This window comes from Sander lucioperca, chromosome 2 (genome assembly GCF_008315115.2).
Source record: "Sander lucioperca isolate FBNREF2018 chromosome 2, SLUC_FBN_1.2, whole genome shotgun sequence".
Taxonomy (NCBI): Eukaryota; Metazoa; Chordata; class Actinopteri; order Perciformes; family Percidae; genus Sander; species Sander lucioperca.
Genome location: NC_050174.1, coordinates 17,184,102 through 17,204,026, shown reverse-complemented (window position 1 = coordinate 17,204,026; position 19,925 = coordinate 17,184,102). Strand labels below are relative to the sequence as shown.

Here is a 19,925-nt window from a genome sequence, read left to right as displayed (position 1 = left end):
TGTCATGCCTCAAACCTTATATTTCTCTCATGTTGTTATCACTAAATTACCTTCTGGCTTTCTGCAATTATTAAACAAATGTTGCTTTAAGCGGTTCTTTTCACAGTGCCCACAGATAGTAGAGAATGCCCAAAGATGCCTTCCTAAAGAAAGACACACCACTCTGTAAATGGCCACCAGCACAGCTGGAGGCACACAAAGCCTGTAGGCTGGAAAGCATTTGTAAATGATGAAACATGAAAGTGACAGTAAAGTGTCTTACTAGAGCTGTGAGATCATATTTGGAAATCTTCATCAGATGTGTGTCATCTGTGTCGTTAGATACTTTACATATGACAGAATCCTGTGAAAGCGAGGATTCACCTTTTTACATCGCTTCAATGCCCTGCAACAATGCAACTAAAATTGGAGTGCTCCATAGGTCTTTATACAAATATGGTTACCCACATAGATTCTAAAAAAAGTGTTATGTGTTGGAGAAAATGGTCTATTTTAATAGAACAAAATAATTTCTTATTTGTGCCACAGACTTTTTTACAATATTTAATCCAAAACATTTTATTTCTGAAAGAATTACTAATACAGTTCAAAGACTCCTGTTTGTTAACAAGCAAAAGTCAAATCAAAATGTATTCTGCTGTTTACCCCTGTTGTCTTGATTTTTTAGTCTTTCCCTGAAGGGAAATGATTATTTTCCCAAGTATTTGTGTCTAAGTTACTAATGTAAACAGAAATCTTAGAAATTATTCCAGTATTGAACAAGAACGCTGTAACTGGCAGCCACGAACAGGGCCGCAATGTAATCCAATGGGGCAATATCGACTGTTGATGTACATCCACTTAAAGGTGCAGTAGGTAAGACTTATAAAACTAACTTTCTGTCATATTTGCTGAAACTGACCCTATGTTCGAGTAGAACTACATGAAGCATGTAATTTAAAAAAAAATCCAGCTCCTCTGGCGCCACCTACAGCCTGTAGTGTGATTTGCAAAAATCCACAGCTCCCTGTTCAGATGCACCGATCAGGGCCAGGGGGGGTGTCTAACTGCGTGTCAATCACTGCTCATGCACACATTCATTCTCCCTTGTGTGGGGAGGGGCTTAGGAGACCGTTTTGGGCTTTAGCAGAAAAGGGGGAGGGACTGAGAAGTTGTCAATGTTAAAAATTTTTGGCTAAATCCTGGATCTTTACTAGCCTGGTCCTACTAGACTCTCGTACATTTCATTTGTACAGAGAGTCTAGCCACTCTCCATTAACAAGTGTTAACTTCCTTGAAGGCGGGTACTCTGTTGAAGTCAAACTATTGGATCTGCCCAGAGCCACTCTGGATCTGCCATAACCAATCGCTAACGTTTGGTCGTGACGTATGTCATGCGCATGTGCAACAAGAGGGGAGACCGTCAAGGCTATTAGCATTAGCACCGATTAGTTTTTTTCTACTTAGTACTTTTTTAGATTAGTACTTTTCCTGAACCCCGTGGGGAGGAGGGCCACAACATCATGGTCACCAACAAAACTCAGCAAAGATTGTTCTTGCTCGGGCTTTAACTTCTGGATTTTTCAGCGGCGTTGCCACAACGGACCGAATGACTTCACTCACATCTTTCTAGCGCACGTCCTCAACGTCATCGTTCTCAGCCACTCCCTCTGTTCGCTGATTGGACTGCCAAAACCTTTGGTCGAGAAAACCCAAGACTATACCACAAACCCAGACGGAGTACTGAAGCGAAATGAAAATTGAGTGGACGTACGTAGGAGGGCGGAGCCAGGCAAGATCTTCACAATCCTACCTACGGCACCTTTAAAGTGCTGTTTTTGCCACTGACAGGCTCAGATTGTTATTATAATTGTCTGACTACATTATGGAAAGGTACTGATGCCAGTCAACACAGTAACTATAGCTAATAGCATTAGCTTACCCCCGCTTGTCTGCAGCTCTCCACTTTTGGAACAGCATTTTTCTTTTTTTTTCTTTTTTTTTTTTAAAGATTATTTTTTGGGCATTTTTAGGCCTTTATTGACAGGACAGCAGAAGAAATGAAAGAGGAGAGAGAGGGGGGAATGACATGCAGCAAAGGGCCGCAGGTCGGAGTCAAACCTGGGCCCGCTGCGTCGAGGAGTAAACCTCTATAAATGGGTGCCCGCCCTACCAACTGAGCTATCTGGGCACCCGGAACAGCATTTTTCTTTAGGAAAATGATCTTCGGTATAGGATTTCTTCTCTCTGCCTGGCAAAATGGTCACTGCAGACCCAAAGCTTTCGTTTTAGCCTGTTTGTGAGAAGAAGAAAAAATCGCTATTTACAGAGTAGCGCTGTGGATGTTAAAACAGCGCTGTGTAGAAACCGCATGCAGACAGAGCAGATTGAAATATCGCTTTCTTCAGGTTTTTGCCCATTAAGCTGATGAGAGACATTGGGCTAACACCGCTACTCCAAACATAAGTGGTGAAGTTTAGAGGCTTTTTCACAAAGCAGCTTTGGAAACACGGTTTCTGTGTGTGAGTGTTAGGATCCATTTGTAGCTGTATGCTAGCACAACTAGCCTCAACTTCAGCCTGTCTATATCCGAAGGAGACGTCTATGAAAGCTGCACGAAGTATAGTTCGACTTTTTGTTGGCACATTCCGGAACTGCAAGATTGAAAATCTTTTAGACAACACAAAGCTACGCTTTCTGTACTCCAAAACAACAAACTCTCTCCGGCACTCCTCTCTCCCCACTCGCATTCCACACCACTCTCTTCCAGCAAGTCGTCTCACAAGATTTCAAAACAAGACATCATCATCTTTCCATAATGTAGTCAGACATTTATAATAACAATCTGAGCCTGTTTGTGGCGAAACCAAGCACTTTTAGTCGACGTACATTGATGGCGAGCATTTTCCCTATAGGGTTACATTGCAGCCCGGTTTGCAGATACCAGTTCCAGCATTATCTCTCAATACTGAAAAAAAATACCGATATTTCAGACATGATAACACTCACTCACTATAAGCCACTGTTTTTCTCCTGCACACAATTTATCACATTATACAACCCGGTCACACACACACACACACACACACACACACACACACACACACACACACACACACACACGCACACACACACACGCACACACACACACACACACACACACAGGTATAATACATTTGTAAAGGACCCCAGCTTGTCACTCCTCACCCTGTGAATGAGCATGTTTTGCCGTACACACCAGTGTCCCTGTCCTGTTCATCCTCCTTTACTACTACCTGGCTGAACAATGCAGGTCTGCACACATCACCCAGGGAGATTAATGTTTTTTGTAGCGGAAAGCCCCCTCTACAATAGAGAGCCCAAATGATTTGGGCCTGACTCAGTTGACACCCTGGATCAGAAAGGGCCTTGGAAAGAGTCATCAGTATTACTTTAGGGGAGTACTCTAAGGACAAAAGAGAGACAGGAGGAAACCAAGAAGCAGTATGGGTGATATTATGAGGGCATAGATGGTGTGTAGAGAAAGGTGTTGAATAGGGGAAAGTATGGGGTATACAGATGATAGAGGGATGTATCACAAAGGCAAATAGGCTATGGTAGAGAGCAGGATAACAAAAGAGATAGTTTGAGAGAAGAGATGAGAAGAGAGGGCCTGGGAAATGGCAGAGAGAGGTGAAGTAGACACCAGAGATTGATTTTTCTCAGGAGGAAGACCACTGTCTGATGTGAGACCAGGCTTAGTGTCTAACTCTACAAAGGTTCTCCAATGTTGCGGACTGGACTGCCAAATACTTCAATTTAAAATGACACTGTGCTGTTTTTCTTACCTATTTTACCACTACTGAACAACCTTTCCTCTTAAAAGTCTCTGAAACTTTCTCCAACTCACTTTCCTCCACCTTCCTCTAGCTTCTTCTGCTACCCACTACTCTCCTCCACACTGTACAGACTCTTATCATTACTACCTCTCTTCCCTCCTCCTCTGCCCCCTCCCCCTCTCCTCTAGCCCTTTTACTTGACAGCAATTGTGGCTCTCATTGCTAACGAGTGTCAGAATTTGTCTGTGCTCAGGACCTGTACAACGTATTTATGTGTAGGTCAACGCTTCAAAGATGAGAGCCTTTCAGCCCAAAGGTTATACATGCATGCATTTGCATTCAATAACACCGAACGAGACAGACGTCCAGGATGAGACCGTTAGATATTATATATATATTTTTACCCCCTCTGTCCTCTTTTGACATATTCCCTAGTGTTTGAGCAGAGAGCAAATTACTATACAAGACATAAGCGTGAAATATGGCCAGTTCAAAGGCATTATGATGGATCAATATTTCCCACATTTATATTCATATGTTCATAGCTCAATCCTCGCTTTTTTCATGTGAATCCACCTCACTGTCTGTATTACCATACATATGCAGGCTGCGATTATACCGTTCATCCATCAGAGTACTTTAGATAGTGCACTTTTTTTTTATTGGCCGTCAGTTGTGTGTTGAATGCCAAATACACTCTGTTCAACAGCTGGAACTCGCCCTCTTTTCAGAACCTAGGATTGAACTTTCCTCGTTTGGGTGGGCCCTTCTAAACTAGATGCTACCTCTCTATTATAGCAACAGAAGTGCCTTTTCTGTATTCAGACTTCTCTGAAGCCCTCACCTGCATGTTCAGTACTCCACTTGTCTGTCTACTCCAAATTCTGCACACATAAACAGGCCTCCCTAGCACTTAAAAAACTTTATACAATCTCTTTCACCTTGCTACAATGGTCCTGGTGGTATTCTGGGCTTTGATCTGAGCTAGTTAAGGTTTCAGTCTGACTTCAGTGTGGGTGCATGTGTGTGGTTGTTTTTGCATGAGTGTGCATGTAAGGATGACGGTCTGCTCAGTGTGTGAGTGTGTGTGTGTGTGCTTGTGTTCGTGTCAACACCGTATGTGTATGAAATGTTTCTCCAGGGCCTCTCCATCCCCATGGGGATGTATGTTGTGTTGTGTCCGCCTCTGCTTTCTCCCTCTCACAGCTAAGCTCCTAATGACTGCATACAGTCAGATATTGACTTAATTGTCCAAACGGCCATTGTTCCCAGGCCTTTTAACCCCACTGGAAGCTTTTAAGGAGAAAATTGTGTAAAGAGATTGTGAGATTGTCAATTGTGTACACACACTGGAGCCCATATCTGACACAATGTCGAACTTCCCAGTCAGCTATTAAGTCAAGTAATAGAGTGCGTGACTCTAGAAGCAAGTAACACATGCTGTGATTGATTGACTAAACTGGCATAGAGTTTTCTGAGTTATGGTGATTTTTTTTCCCCTCAGTGTGACCTGGCTTGGTAGCTCCAGGGAATATGGTGAAATATGCTTTGTTTTAAGGCTTTTTAAGAATCTGCTCACATGTATAGGTGGATAAATTTGGAGGTGAACTCACACACATGTGTGACTCCACGGCACTTGCCTGATCATCTTTCACTGTTCTCAATATGATGCCAATAGGAAGCACATAAGGTTGTAGAGGCAGTTGTGTCAAGGTGTGCATGGGTGCATCTTGTTCTCTGCAGTAATAGGTACAGCACATGGTGCTTTTTTGAAGAATACATATTGAATTATTACCCTACAGTATATGCATGCTATAGGTTTATTTTGTGCATGTGTCGGCAACCAGCACCACAGCATCTTAACACACAGAAACACACACTAGAAGAAGAATGAAGTATCAGTATAGCATTATGTCAACCATGCTGATTGACACAATGCTATATATTAATTAAAAACACATTAAAGATTTAAATATAGAAACAAGCAAAATCCCACTGCTGCTTATCTGTGTCCCAGCAAGCACACACGCTCACCTATTTTAAAGAGCCTTGATCAGCCAGTCTCCCAGCCCCTGGAGAGGTAAAGGTGTTAGGAGCCCAGTCCCTATAGGCCTTTCTCCAGGACAAATGTAGATAAATGGGATAAGTCTTGCTTGTTGCTCTGGCAGTTTATAGAATAAGCTGTAGGTCTTTACATCGCTGAAGCAGCTCTCTTTCCCTTCCTCTCTCTCACTCTCACCTTTGCCTGACCTTTTCTTTTTCTTTCCTCTCAGCATGTCCGACTCCCCACCTCTTCCTATGTGTTGTAACATTTCTATTTGAATGTAGTTAACATGATGCGTGCTGTTATAAAATTAGACAAGTGCTGATGTGCTCTCAGAAGTGAAGGTTTTATTTGACCTGATACCAATTATGAATCTTCAGCAGCAAGGTTTTTGTGGAGGGCATGCTTTTAGACATCTGTATTCTGCATTGACACTGATGTTTGCTTTTCAGCTGTAATGGCTTGCACAATGTAAGAGAAAAATGCATGTGTAATACTCGGCTTAGTCTTGAATCCTTGTCATTCGGATGACTCCTTGCAAATGTTCCATTATTTATATCTAATGAGGTCGCTTTCTGATGTTTTTTTTCTTCTGTTTTTCCTCTTACTGACAGATTTTCCCTCTGTTATTGAGATCATGTTGTCTTGTCTTTGCCTTCTCTCTCCCCCCTCAGTTCTGTGGAGCAATCATGACTGAGCTGGATGCCTTGCTACCCTTGGCAGCAGCCTGTAGAGACAGCTCTCTCCTGGAGGTGCGATCAAGCTTTGCGGAAGCGTGTAGCAGGGCAGCCTTTGCCATGCTGGGCCGTCTGCAGGAGAGGGCCCTGAAGGTAGCATCCTCTGCACCCCTGAGGAACCTGCCTGCTCTGCTGGCCACTTGCATTTATGTGAACCAACGACTGGAGCACTATCATGCCAGGCTGAAAGATTCAAATACTACTGCAGCTAAAGTGTAAGGAAAATGTTTGACATTGTTTTCTCATAATATGGCGTGCAATACGCATTGATGTATGTGTGTGTTTTACTATGTCTTATTGTGTAAATCCATCCATCCAATCATCCACCCAATCATCCATCCAACCATTTACTCTAGCACCGGATAAAAGGCAGAAATTGTTATTAGTTATTGATTGAATCTTTTGATCTCAATTAATAACTTGAAAAGCAGTTTAGGAGTCCCTAACTCTGCCTTGCCAGAGCCGTGGGGAACATGTATATGGGCGTGACTAATGCTGACTGGCTGCACTAATCAACCGAAACATGGAGATGGGTTACGTTGGAAAATTAGTATTGTACTATATATGTTGCAGTCCTTTGTTTTATAATCCCAGTAAGAATACATGTACAATACAAAAACACAACAGAACAATGATGTATAAACCCAAAGATGGTGACTGTAGACGGCATCAGGCCATGTCAAAGTGATCAGACATGTCTTGTTTCCAACATTACCCATTGTTCCTCATCTTTCACATTACGCAATCATTTCCAAACTGCTGTTCATTTATCAACAATAACCTAATCAGACAGCCAGCTCAACAGATAATAAACTGAATTGCATTACAAACAGTTATACCACAGACTGTATCGGTATTACAACTCACTACAGCCACCCTGTATATATTGGCACATACTCTTTGACTATATTTAGATATTTATTAAGAAAAATTAGGAAAGAGATTCCTTCTTCCTAAATCTGTAAGCTTTGTAATATAGGCAGAAAACAGAAGAAACATTTTAAAATTGTACATTTGAGATTAAGAAGAGGGGACCAGAGAGTAAAAAAAAAAAGGGTAGACATGATTGACAGGAGGTAATGACAGCCATATTGTGTCTACATCTGGTGAGTTTTTATGCCCCGTAATACCCCCTTAACCTCTGCTCTCCACACATCCCCTCTAAAGGCATCCTTGGTGCCCTCAGTGCTCCTGTTGTCCCACCTCTGGCCCTGTGCACCCCTCCACCTGCACTTCCACCGTGCCCCCTCCGGTCATAAAGCCCTACACCATCCAGTCCCCCCTGGTTTTAAGCCTCTTGTAGCCCTGTTAAACTTTTGCCTCTCTCTGGAAAGTATCAAGGCAGGCAGATGTAAAGGATATGAAATGTCACGCGGAACTTTCAGAATAAATCATTAGTTCGTTCATCTAATCATCTCACCTAATGTTTGTTTGATAGCTCCCTGAATATACAGTAGTCAATTATGCGTCTGGATTACAGGATTGGGCCCTATTAGAATCTTGATCCCAGCGGCCCCTTTCTTCTATCTTAATTTACCATACGTATTATAGATTATGTATTTTCTGTCATTACCTTTTAAAGGTTTGTTTTTTTTCCTCCATGCCTAGACCCCTGACCCTGCTGCCTATTCAAAAGTATCAAGATACAGTAGAGGCCTTGAGAGACCAGCTGAGCAGCTACTGTATCCAGGTTTGTTCCACCTGCATTCTTCAAGACGCAGAAAGTCACCACTGGGCTGACCCCAAACCTTTCTACGAGGTAAAGTGTAAAGTTCACATTTATCTAAAATCTATGTGGTTGCATTTTCCTCCCACCCCCCTCCCCCCCACAAGCCACCTTGAAAAACTGTATATGATTAAATATAGTCTTCATAAACTTCTCTGAGTTGACATTTCTGGCATTTAAGATATATAGGAGGAGCCTATTTGAGAATTACCTATTTACCCTCAAATCAAAAAGATGGTAACACATTAAACATCAACAATTTTATCTGGCGTTGATTTCTTGTAAAAAATGGAAATTGTAATGCCACGTGTCTTAGTCGGCTTTTTCTGTAGATTTCAAGGAACTCTAGAAATTATACTCAGGAGCTTTCTCGCTTCTTCATTCCCACAATACACCTTTACCTCCCACTCTCCCTCTTCTAACCAAGCCTTCTACTCTGAGCTCCCTGAGAACATCTGTGGCTTCCATGCTGCCCCGGGGGCTCCAGGGATTCAGCTGTCTGAAGTCTGCATTCTACACTGGGACTGTCTGGAAACAGCATAGGGCCTCTGAAACTCCCCTGCCTTTATGCCCTTAAACCAATCTAAACCTCCTCTCTCTTTCATACTTTACCCTGCTTTTTGCCTCTTTTTCCCTTTGTTCCTCCCTCCTTCCCTGGGTCACTGGTGTCAGACAGACCTGCTGTGCGCAGGTGTGTGCTTTTGTTCAAGCATGCCTGTATGCATCTGTACAGATGAATGCATGTGTGGTTGTGCAGCAGCATCTCAAGATGTACGTTTCATTTGGTGTGTATGTATGTATGTATCTATGTTTTCATTTCTGTTGCATATGTGCAGTTTTATGCACAAGGTCCTGGATCCCCAGCCCTGTGTCTTGTCTTGTCTTTCATTGCTCAGTGCAGCTCCAGAGAGACCCTTCTTTTCTTCCTTCTTTTTATTTTACATTGGTATTGACACATTAATAGTTGTTGGCAGAGAGCTATTTAATATTCTATAATAGCAGCACATGAGGTCAGTTAAGGCAATCAAAGGAAGTTTTGAGCATGACCTTGGCTACTTTCCATGTCAGGGGTTTGCCTTCAGAGGCAAATACAAAATTGTATTGGAGACTAAAAAAAGCTTTTATGATTTTCCAATTTTATTCCATCCCCAATTCCCCATCCAAGATTCAGTTCTCACTGCTGCCAGGCCATCATCTTTAATAGGAATTTGTTCATAGTTGACCTGGCTGGTCAAATAAAGTTTGACTTGAGTGAGCGGTTTAAACAGTCCAACCACACATGTAGTTATGGCTGCTCTTGGTTTGGATCCAACGTCTGCGTTTGCTCTGCTGAGTCCACAGGCGGAGGATGGCAGCCTAATCCCGGACATAGAACTCAGTCACGCTCCCCATCAACCACCGATCCCTAAATGACTGGCTCCAGGGAGGAGAGGAAGGGAGAGGAAGGAGAGAAGTAAAATATGAGATAGATGAGGTGCAGTGGGAAGAAAATGGGAAGGGACTGTAGGAGGATGTGTCTATATCTCTGCCACACGCGCAACATCCACTAGAGCAGTTTATTGTTGGAGGTTAAACATGAGGAGTTTGGGCGAATAGAGGAAGAAGAGAGAGATTTGATGAATTAATTCTTCTATATCTTTTCCCACAAAGCTGCAGGATGCCAGGATAATAATCTGTTTTCCTCCATCTGTCCTCCCCCTCTATGTCTGTCTTTCTTCTCACTCTCACTCTCACTTGTCTTTGCTCACTTTATTCAGAGAAGTTCTCCATGTCTCCCCTTCACTCTTTCTCTCTGTATGTGTGAGCGTGTATGTGCGTGCAAATGTGCCCCTGTTGTGATGTGTTCTCCAGTTCAGGACTTTAAAGCAGTCTAAAATCCCAGTGGGGGAAGAAACCCAGGTGCAGAGTGCAGGTGGCGTGACCACTGAGACATCCTGGTGTTGACAGACCTGCCTCTGTCTCTCTCTTTCTTCTCCTTCATGTTTCCTCTCTCACTCCTTCTATTTTTATCTCATTCGCCTCTTGGTTTTTCCCTGTTTTTGCTTCGCTGTCAATATCCATCTCACAATATATCTTCATCATCTGCAATCCCCCTTCCTCCCCTCCCTCCCTGCCATCCACCACTTTCTTCCAAAGGGTGAGCGCTGTTCCTTCTCGGTGCAGATGTGGTTCTACTTCCTGTGTGGGCTGCGTAGCGACCTGTGGGCCGTCCTTCCGGCAGAGATGGCCAAGGAGGTGCTGGGCCATGTGCTGTATGAGACTTTACAGCTGCTGGTGCAAAGATATGCCAGGGCCCGTCCTTCGTACAAGAGACACCTGCAAATCAGGTACTGGCCTCAGTTATAATCACTTGAGAAATCTTATCACTCTTTGTAATATAAATTAGGCTACTAAAATAACAACATACCAAATGTAGTCCTACACTGCAATTTGTGTTTTGCACCTTGTTTAAACACACATAATTGAATTATTGATATGACAATATATACCATGAGATGATAAAAAATGTTCATCCATCAGATTTTTCTGTACTTTTTCTACTGAAGAAAATCTCTTTCATATCTGTGGTTGTATTTTGATGTTGTGAGCAGTATTGAAAATCAGCGAGAAAACTGCTTAATGACAACAACTGGACTGTGCATTAATATAATGAAGTACCTTGCTTTGTAGGTATTTAACTGACCGGCTAGCCAAAACAGGAATTCCTGTCTGGGTATATTCTCTATTTTTTTTATTTGAATTTCTGAAAAATGTATCAGGGCCCTATCTTGAACCTGACGCAGCGCAAAGCCCGACGCAAGTGTCTTTGCTAGTTTAAGACCGACGCAGTTGTCAGTTTCCCGTCCAGCGCCCACGTCGTTTAAATAGCAAATGCACCTGCGCCCATCTTTGCGCCCATGGGCGTGCTGGTCTTACAGGGAGGTGTGTTCAGGTGAATTCTTGGCGTATTGCTATCTTGAGGCAGCGGGAAGTGATCACGCCATTGACCAACAAAAACCTGGTCTAAAGTTAATAGCGCAGCATTTCATTGTTATTTTAACAGCGAAATAGCAAAATGCACCTCGGCTCGTGCACAGCGCTTGCACACTATGCTTGTTACACACACATACACACAGGGAAGCACAGCAGCACACAAACATGCAAAAGATTACACATAAAAATATTACGGTGCAAATCCTCCATCATAATAGCAATGCGCCAAGATACAAACGCGCCTGGCTTTTAAAGGGAATGGGAGGTGACACTCTTGATTGGTTTATTGCATGTTACGCCCAAAACACACCTATGAATTAATGAAGACACTAAGTACAACCCTTTTGAACCACGCGCCTGGCGCACGGAACCCTTTTTTCCACCGTCAAACTAGCAAAAATGGATTTGGACACGTCCTAAACGCACCTGCCACCGCCATGCATAAATAAAATAGGGTCCACAGTGTCATAGCAAATTGTATCCTTACTGCAGAGCAAACATACTATAATGGGATGATGATTTAGGAAACAACCTTACAACAAGGTCCGTTAGCTTTAGCTTTAAGGACTTTTCAACATGTTGGCTCAACAGCTGAGGTTCAAAGTTTATTCTTGACCTTGGAAACAGTAGTTGAGAAAACAATCTCAACCTCAGCTTTTAGGCCAACCTGAACAAGAGGTGCCTAAAGTGTCCAGAAAAAAATGGAAATTGGAACAACTACAATTACAAGTGTGCAAACTTCATTTGTGCTTTGGAACAGCTATTAAATGGACCTTGGAGATTGTTTTGTCAACCGCTGTTTGCAATCTCCAGAATGAACGTTGAACCTCTGGAATGATATCTTTTCTATCACAATTGATTATTTTTCTCATCAGTAATTTGTGGTTTTCCTGACAATTGTCAGTGACTATACATTCTGTGTACCTCTGCTTTATGTTTTAACTCTCTCATTCTCTCATAACCTTTCTCACACATGTACTTGTATAGCCCACCTGATACTTTGGTATTTACTCTATGATGAATATAGACTTGGCTATACATTGTTATCCTAAATTACATCAGAACTCATTGAAAAGTCCTAAATGGTTTCAAGTCTCTCACTGTTGGCCTAGTTTCCCTCAGCTCCTGTGGGTCTAATGGTGGAGGTGGTCTGACGTAGTGTTAGTACGTTATAGGTACACTCTCTGCACAGGGTCATCTTCTCCATCCTCTTTCTCCCCCTAATAGCTGAATGATGACAATGAGCAGGCTAAACTGTGACACACGGCAAAAGATTGAAAGAGTGCATTTTATGTGTAGCACCACAAGACGTCAACACAAAGCCTGGTTTATGTTGCCTGGAGATGCATGTGTTTCTGGAGGGACAGTTGTAAAGTGTAAGGCTAGCCTAAACAGATGGCTTTTCAAAGCATCTCTAAGTTTCCTATGTGTATAAGCACTCACATGGGTACTCTTATGCTACCTCACCTCTCTTGTATCAGTCCATTTCTGTGTGTGTCTAATAACAATTTAGGCCAGGGGAAGAGCAAGCATGAGGAGATGGGAGATGATGAGCAGCTCTCCCCAACCAATTGAGGAAACAGATTTAGGGGCGAATAAATGTAAAAGCAATGACTTTTAATGTGAAATCCAAAGCCCTTAGTACACTTAACTTTCCAGCAGTAAAATCACCAGGAGGTTCTGATATCTGACTGGCTGTGCAATGAGGCTGTTATGTCATGATGTAATGGGGGATGTCAGCCTTTGAAAACAGCAATGTTTGCTTTCAGTGCCTTTCTCTTTCTCTCTCTTTATGCATTCTCACATATTCCCTCACATCTCATCCTTTCTCTTTTCATCTATACATTCGCCTTTTCTGTTTCCCTACTCGGTATCTAAGATGTGATGTTACAGCAGTGTTGCTGTATGTGGAGCAGCTTATTTGGAGTGTGTGTGAAAGTCCCGAGGCCTTGTTGCGCTCCAGTCCTTCTTCAGCTAATGCCATAATAGCGGGCAGACCAGGATGGCTATACCAAATCCACAGCCTGTGTGAGCAACTCCTGACAGTCCTCGTCATTGTCACAGCACCCCTATCTTTGCTGTATAGGTTCGTACGCACAGTTTGATTTTGTTATTCAACCTTAAGGTAAAGTAAAATATGACCTAGGCAAACAAAAATGTTCTACTTTTCCTATGAAACTATTTAATAGAGGTAGTTACTTTCTGTAGCCTGTAATCTTGTGTCCTAATTGGATTTAGCCCCACACTTGACTTGGCATGAGTGGGCTGCCAACTGTAAAAAATAAAGTCAAATAAAAAAATTCTATGCACACAGGAGGATGTGTTTCGTTTTGTGATATCACTACCTGAAGAAGTATGACCACCAAACATAAAATGTTCTTGTTAGTTGAAGATGTATATTATAATTGTGATGTGTGATCTCGATTCCTCCAGGATATTTATGATTAATCCTGCGAAAGAGTCCACACCACATCAGCCTGATAGCCCTGTTGTCCACTGGCTAAATGCTATCAACCCTGACCTCTTCACAGAGCAGGCCGTACGGTATGTAAAATACACTTAGCATACCATCCATCACACATCATACAGTAGGTACACATTAGCATGTTCACTCACAAACTCACATACACGCACACTCTGGTATGCTATGCCATCACACACACCTCCACCCACTGTATAGCGTACCGTGTGTGTGTGTGTGTGTGTGTGTGTGTGTGTGTGTGTGTGTGTGTGTGTGTGAGAGAGAGAGTCACAGCCGCATACTGTATGTGCAGATATATAACCAGACTTACCTGCTGCTCAGGGCTTCAAGCTAGAGTTGCTGTGGTAATATAACACAGATGCAAGCTGGGACAGAAGAAATAATAATAAATAAACTACCGTAACCGCTGACACTGATTTTGTTTATGTTGATGGTTGCTGAGGGCTTTACACATGAGGCGTCAACAGAGTACACTGTGATGTGTGCGTGAATGTGTACATGCATGCATACACGTGTACATGTGTGTCCAGTTACTGTTATGACCTCCAAGGTGCAGTCAATCACTCTTGACTCCACCCTCCTCCCCTCTCATGTTCCTCACTGCCAGAGGTGATGTCATTGCGTGCTGATGGAGCACAAATCAAACTAACCCCCGCTGTCCCGCTCCTAAGTATTGGAGAGCTGAAATTAGTTTATTTTTATGACCTCTTTATTTCTTTGCTCCCACCTCCTGCCTGCATGCGAGGGCGCCAGGGGGCCTGCCAGTGGCCCCCGGCCAGATCCACAGGTCCTCATCCAGGACCCTGCCTCTGTGGCCAGAGCTTTCCCCAGCCCATTAAAATAAAACCCATTGTTATGGTTATTAAATAAAACAATAATAAAATCACAAAGCGCATACATAAATCATCCAGCATTACAAGCTATAAAGAAAGCATCTGAAGTTATGTTTTCTGGTCTTATGTGTGTTTCTGTATTTGCACACATTCATGCCCTGCATTTCTCTTCTTGCATTTGCTCGTGTGTGTGTGTGTGTGTGTGTGTGTGTGTGTGTGTGTGTGTGTCTTGGTTCTGTAAACTGACCCTGCGCTGTAGTCTGGTAGATTTATCAGAGCAGTTAAAAGAGGATTTCTTCTGGATTTGCGGTCCAAGTGACATCATAAATTGCACTGTCAGATTGAGGCATAGTTTTCCTCAGTCAAGCAGCAGGGTGCACCCTGCTCTAGCTTTCTGGCTTAAATGGAATGGTTAATTTCTGGGCAGACACCCCCCGTACTCCCTCCCACCTCCCAGCTCTTCAGACAAACTCTGTCCATTCCTTCCATTAGATTTTTATTGAGATGTATAAAGTAATATGCAGGCACACACATGTCAGCGTGCCCTCACACTTGCACACGTACATAACCACAAGCACAGGCTCTGAAGGGTGCTCTTGCACACGCACACACACTTGCACGCACACACACCAAGGATACGGCTCATTACCCACAGCTGGCTCCAGCCTCTTGGTTATACAAAAGATGTAGGAGGGGGGTACTGCTGTATATTCATGTATTTGGCTGTCTCCCAAATGTTAATTTGGTTTTAGCTGGCCAAGATTAGAGCTAATTCCTTCCCGGTGCACACAATAAGTAAGTGAGAGTGAAGGCATTTGCAGACTAAGCTCATATCAGGAGTGAGTGACACTGAAGGAAGTTACCACTGTAGCATAAACACTATTTCCTCCCATAGTGTCATCCAAGACAACTACGATTTCAGTCTCTGTCTTTCACTTGTGAAGCTTTTTCTCTCCTTTGTTGTCTCTTGCTAAATTGACTGCTATCTGTACACTCACCTGACACTGCAGAACTGTCAACTTTGTTTTCCTTCTTTCCGCTCTCAGAGATGGCCTTATGGGCCAGGCGGCCTCTGCATGTCAGCTGAGGCTACTGACCTCTGACCCAGGACGCAATCCCAGGTTGCTACTGCGAATGCTGCTGTACAGAGACTGTCACCTGCCCAGAATACTCCTGGAAAACTCTCGTAAGTCAGTTTTTTTGTGTATAAAGATTGGTATGTTTTAAATGGTTAAAATCCTATAGCCACTGACTTTCATTATTCTTTAATATTTCTATTTTTATAATACTGGACCTACAGAGTCGATCCCGCAGGGGCCATGTGTGGGATGATGTTTACCAGTGTCTTAATTATGGTGCTCTAAGATCCTAAGCGAGTTATACAGACCTTAGATGAGCTCTATCCATTTTATGAAGTTATCATCAGCATCTTTGCCATCATCATCATTTTCACCTTGGTCACCATCATCACTAAATCAATAGAGAGCAGTAATAAACACTCAACAGGGCCAGGCGGAGCACACACGCTGACCTTTAAAGATTTTCCCTTCCTTCTTCTCCCCTCCGCACCGGCAACAGTCTAACCTTTAAAGACTGTTGTGCACTCGCGCATTAATTCACATTATAGCGACCTCATTAATAACAACTCTCACTGTCTCGTTCTCTCGCTCGGTCTGAGTCTGGCTCAGAGGCTCTGCAATGCTTCTCCCCGCACGCTGCCGTAAATCAACGCTGGAAGCGCTGACTCTCGCGTGTTATCACAGTGACGGGCTAATTAACCAGGAAGCAGACAGACAGAAGGAACAGCTTGACTGAACGCCTACACTCCCATAAGCCATTGCAGTTACCCATACATGCATATACTGGGGTTTTTCCTGGTGCTCTATTGGTAATAATTGAAGTGTAACTTACTCGTAGATAATAATACAGTGAGTTAAAAAAACTACCTCAATTGGACTCAGTTCTAATTCAATTCAAGTTAATGTGCCACAGTCAGCTGATGTTGGTATATTAGGACAGTTGCAGTGCATTACAGTATATCTGCCGCATCAAAGCTACCTAACTTGCTAGACAGCTACCAAACTAAATGGCCTATCCATTGTCTGACAATTTGAAAATGTAACTATTTGCAGAGAGGGATAACACCTCCTCCACACTTACAATAACAGTTTTTGCCTTTGCACAACTCCCCCTAAATTTAGAAGATACACTACTTCTGGCACACGCACACACACACACACACACACACACACACACACACACACACACACACACACACATACACACACACACGCTATGAACAAGCGTGTCTGCTTCCAATTACAGAGGTTTGCAGATAGGGCCCTTGTGACTGGTTGACTGGTTGTCCGGAAGATAAACAGGTGTATGCATTGGCTATGTATCAAGGTTGGATAAGCTTAGAGATAGAGAAGGAGGGAAGAGAGTGAGAGCAAAATAGAAAAGGCAACAGAGAAATGGACACAGAAACAGAAACCCTTTGGAATTAGTGTGTGCTGCAGCAGTAGTGGAAACTCCACAGAGATGTGCTAGCTCACTGTCATCAGTTTTTCTGAAGTCATCTACTGCTCCTTTATAGGACCATTATTTAAAAGGCACCTAGTTAACCTGCCATGCTCTCCAGCACCCCAAGTGGAAATGAATGTTAGTCACCCCTGTTTCCTTGGACCGTTACAGCCACAGCAGTGACATCCAGAACACTTTCTCCTTAAGGACCAATTACCAGACAGGGAGAGAACAAGATTCAGGCGTAACCCACATTATGCCGCCTAATGGACTGATTGTAGGTCAGGTTGGCTGACCACTTTTGGGTGTATGTGTTCGATGTGTTATTGTGAAAGAAAAGGAAGGAGACATAGATGGACACTTAGAGACAGGGAGATAGAGGATATCAGTTCTCATCTGGACCTTGAGTGGTGGCAGTGCTTCCTATCTGCCTGTTATTAAGGTGGCTAATATTAGTGTCCCTGTAATGCAGCAGCTAATTTAGCCCTGTCATTTTAAAATAGTCCAGCATTAGTCAGAAGGAAGCCGCGCTGCCCGCCATCACTGCGCCCCCTCACTCATTGACTGCTGCATTGCATACACTCTCCTATTCAAATAGCTGTCATCTCCCACACAGCAGACTGACAGACCGCTGGATGTCTGCCACCTCTGGAGCAATGGGCCTTTCCTCAGCAACCCCTGTCAACTTAACACACACACACACACACACACTTGTAAGCGCACAAAACACATATATAGACATCCATATGGGTTACTCACGCACACACCTCCATCCTCAGCCCTGTGCTCAGACAGCAACCCCCACAAGGACACCCTGTCAAAACCTCTTCCTTTTCACTTCCTGTCTCCATGTGCTGTGGGGGCTTTGAAATCTGTTCCTTTTTCTGTTTTTTTTCTGGTCTGTTTTTTTCTCTCCATCTAACACAGATGTGGGTTTTTCTTCCCCTTCTATTTCACAATGCCTTTTGTTCACCCTTTCTGTTAACATGTGTCAGGTTGGGCAGCCTTGACATTTTCCAATGTGTTTTTGTGCCAAGAAATCAAGATGCTGTTTTGTAGGATAGGGTTTTCTATCTTTCACTACCTAGCTCCATGAGGTTGATATTTTCTGAATCGTAATTCAAAAAACAGTCCGATTTTACACTCACCTACACACCCAAACTGAGTGTATGTGTGCATATGAGTAATGCACACATGAGTGAGTCTTCATCTCTTTGTGCATCATGTTCTTTGTGTGTGTGTTTCAAGTGTTCATAAATTTCAAGGTTTCGATTTTTTTGATTGCCCACACATTTATTTGTTTTGTGCTCAGAACTGTCTCACTGACTCAGTCTGACTCTGTTTGTCTCAGATTTTTGCCAAGAGAGCTGCTTAGAAATGTCTACCGAGAGCTCCAAGGCAGGAGATGACTTCATAGTCATATTGTTCAACCTCTTCAGTTGCCTGAATAACGTTCCCAAGGCCTTGACTCAGTGCCTTCAACCATACCTGGAAAGGTCACACATATGGGAACATCTCTACACACTGGCAGGTATAGTAGAAACCAGCTGCTGCATAATGCTGTAGTTCAGAAATCCTTACTACAGACTACAGACTACAAACTAACCCTAACCCTAGAAGCTGTATTGCTATTGTATGTCATAGTACAGTGCTACACTACATTGTGTGTTTTAAAATCCACTGCTGGTTTCATGTTAATAGAAATGAAACATTTAAATGTTATCAAATAATATATTCATTAGTTTGGACAAAAAAAAAGTTTTTGATACAGGAGAGCAACTTTAATAATTGATTTATTTGTAGTTTCATAGCTCATTAGCTTAGGGCTATTTGGTTTATAGGACAAAATCTTGTACTGTTTATTTATTCTTTATTACAAAATGAAGGGATGATAAAATACCAGTCTGTGTCATTCTCATTTCATGTTAATCTGGAAAAAAAAAAAAGATTGTTAAATCTATCACCGCGCAAGATATTGAGATAGTTTTATGCTTAGACAATGAATGTACGTAACTGATTGAGAGATTTAACCATATTTTCTCAAAATGTATTAGATACCGTATGTTTCTAAATACAAGAGTAAATCTGACCACAACAAATATCTAATCTTTTTTCTTAAGGGCCAGTCTAGTGTTGACATTTCACGTGAGCTAAGGTATGACTTTAATATGCTGTTACAGAGACCGCAATTACTCCCCAACTCTTCCTTTCTTCCCACCTCTCTTTGGTACAAGCTTTGATACAGAGCTTAATCAGAACTCCTGCGGAGTATGGAGCCCTTTTTGTTGGTGATTTTGATATCCTGGGTGAGTGGTAATTATTGTAGCATAAATTAGGGTGATTGGAGAAGAGTATTTGGAGGGAGACAGAGCATGGGAGGGGTCGACAGAGGGAAAGAACAAAAAGAGAGAGAGAGTGAGCCAGACAGAAATTCTCAAAGTCATCCAATCATCATTTATCCTCACAGGGTAATTAGTTTAATTATTGGACTGTGCCAAATCTTTGTATTATAACTTTGGTTACAGGATACCCCCAGTGCCCCCATTTCTATTTAAACTGTTCACTGAGTTAACTTTCATAGATTACGTTGAGAGTTTTCACTATTTCTCCACTTACACTGATGTTTCATCACACTGTAGCAGGTTGTTTCGAATCAATACAGCAGTCAATACAGTAGCGGGCGGTATTAAGCCTGAGAAGCAAGTGACTTTGAAAAATAGGTCTAGGTCTCACCTGCCACAAAGTGCTTCTCCTTCCAAAAGCTATATCATTTTCTGTTCCGCTCTCCTCTATTTCTATGGGTCTGAGGT

At 42.7% G+C, this 19,925-nt stretch overlaps 1 protein-coding gene across 4 annotated transcripts in view; it reads left to right on the top strand.

Annotated features, from left to right (window-relative positions):
* Window positions 1-19,925, top strand: part of kiaa0825 (KIAA0825 ortholog) — a 133,347-nt gene that overhangs the window by 26,254 nt on the left and 87,168 nt on the right. For all 4 annotated transcript variants that reach the window (XR_004106612.2, XM_035994305.1, XM_035994297.1 and 1 more), the window contains exons 10-16: window positions 6,516-6,793; window positions 8,187-8,337; window positions 10,441-10,631; window positions 13,157-13,363; window positions 13,711-13,821; window positions 15,639-15,778; window positions 18,467-18,646. Coding sequence is in view for 3 of the 4 variants with exons in the window: in XM_035994305.1 (XP_035850198.1) it covers window positions 6,516-6,793; window positions 8,187-8,337; window positions 10,441-10,631; window positions 13,157-13,363; window positions 13,711-13,821; window positions 15,639-15,778; window positions 18,467-18,646 (1,258 nt within the window). In the remaining variant the exon portion in view is untranslated. The remainder of the gene's footprint in view (window positions 1-6,515; window positions 6,794-8,186; window positions 8,338-10,440; window positions 10,632-13,156; window positions 13,364-13,710; window positions 13,822-15,638; window positions 15,779-18,466; window positions 18,647-19,925) is intronic.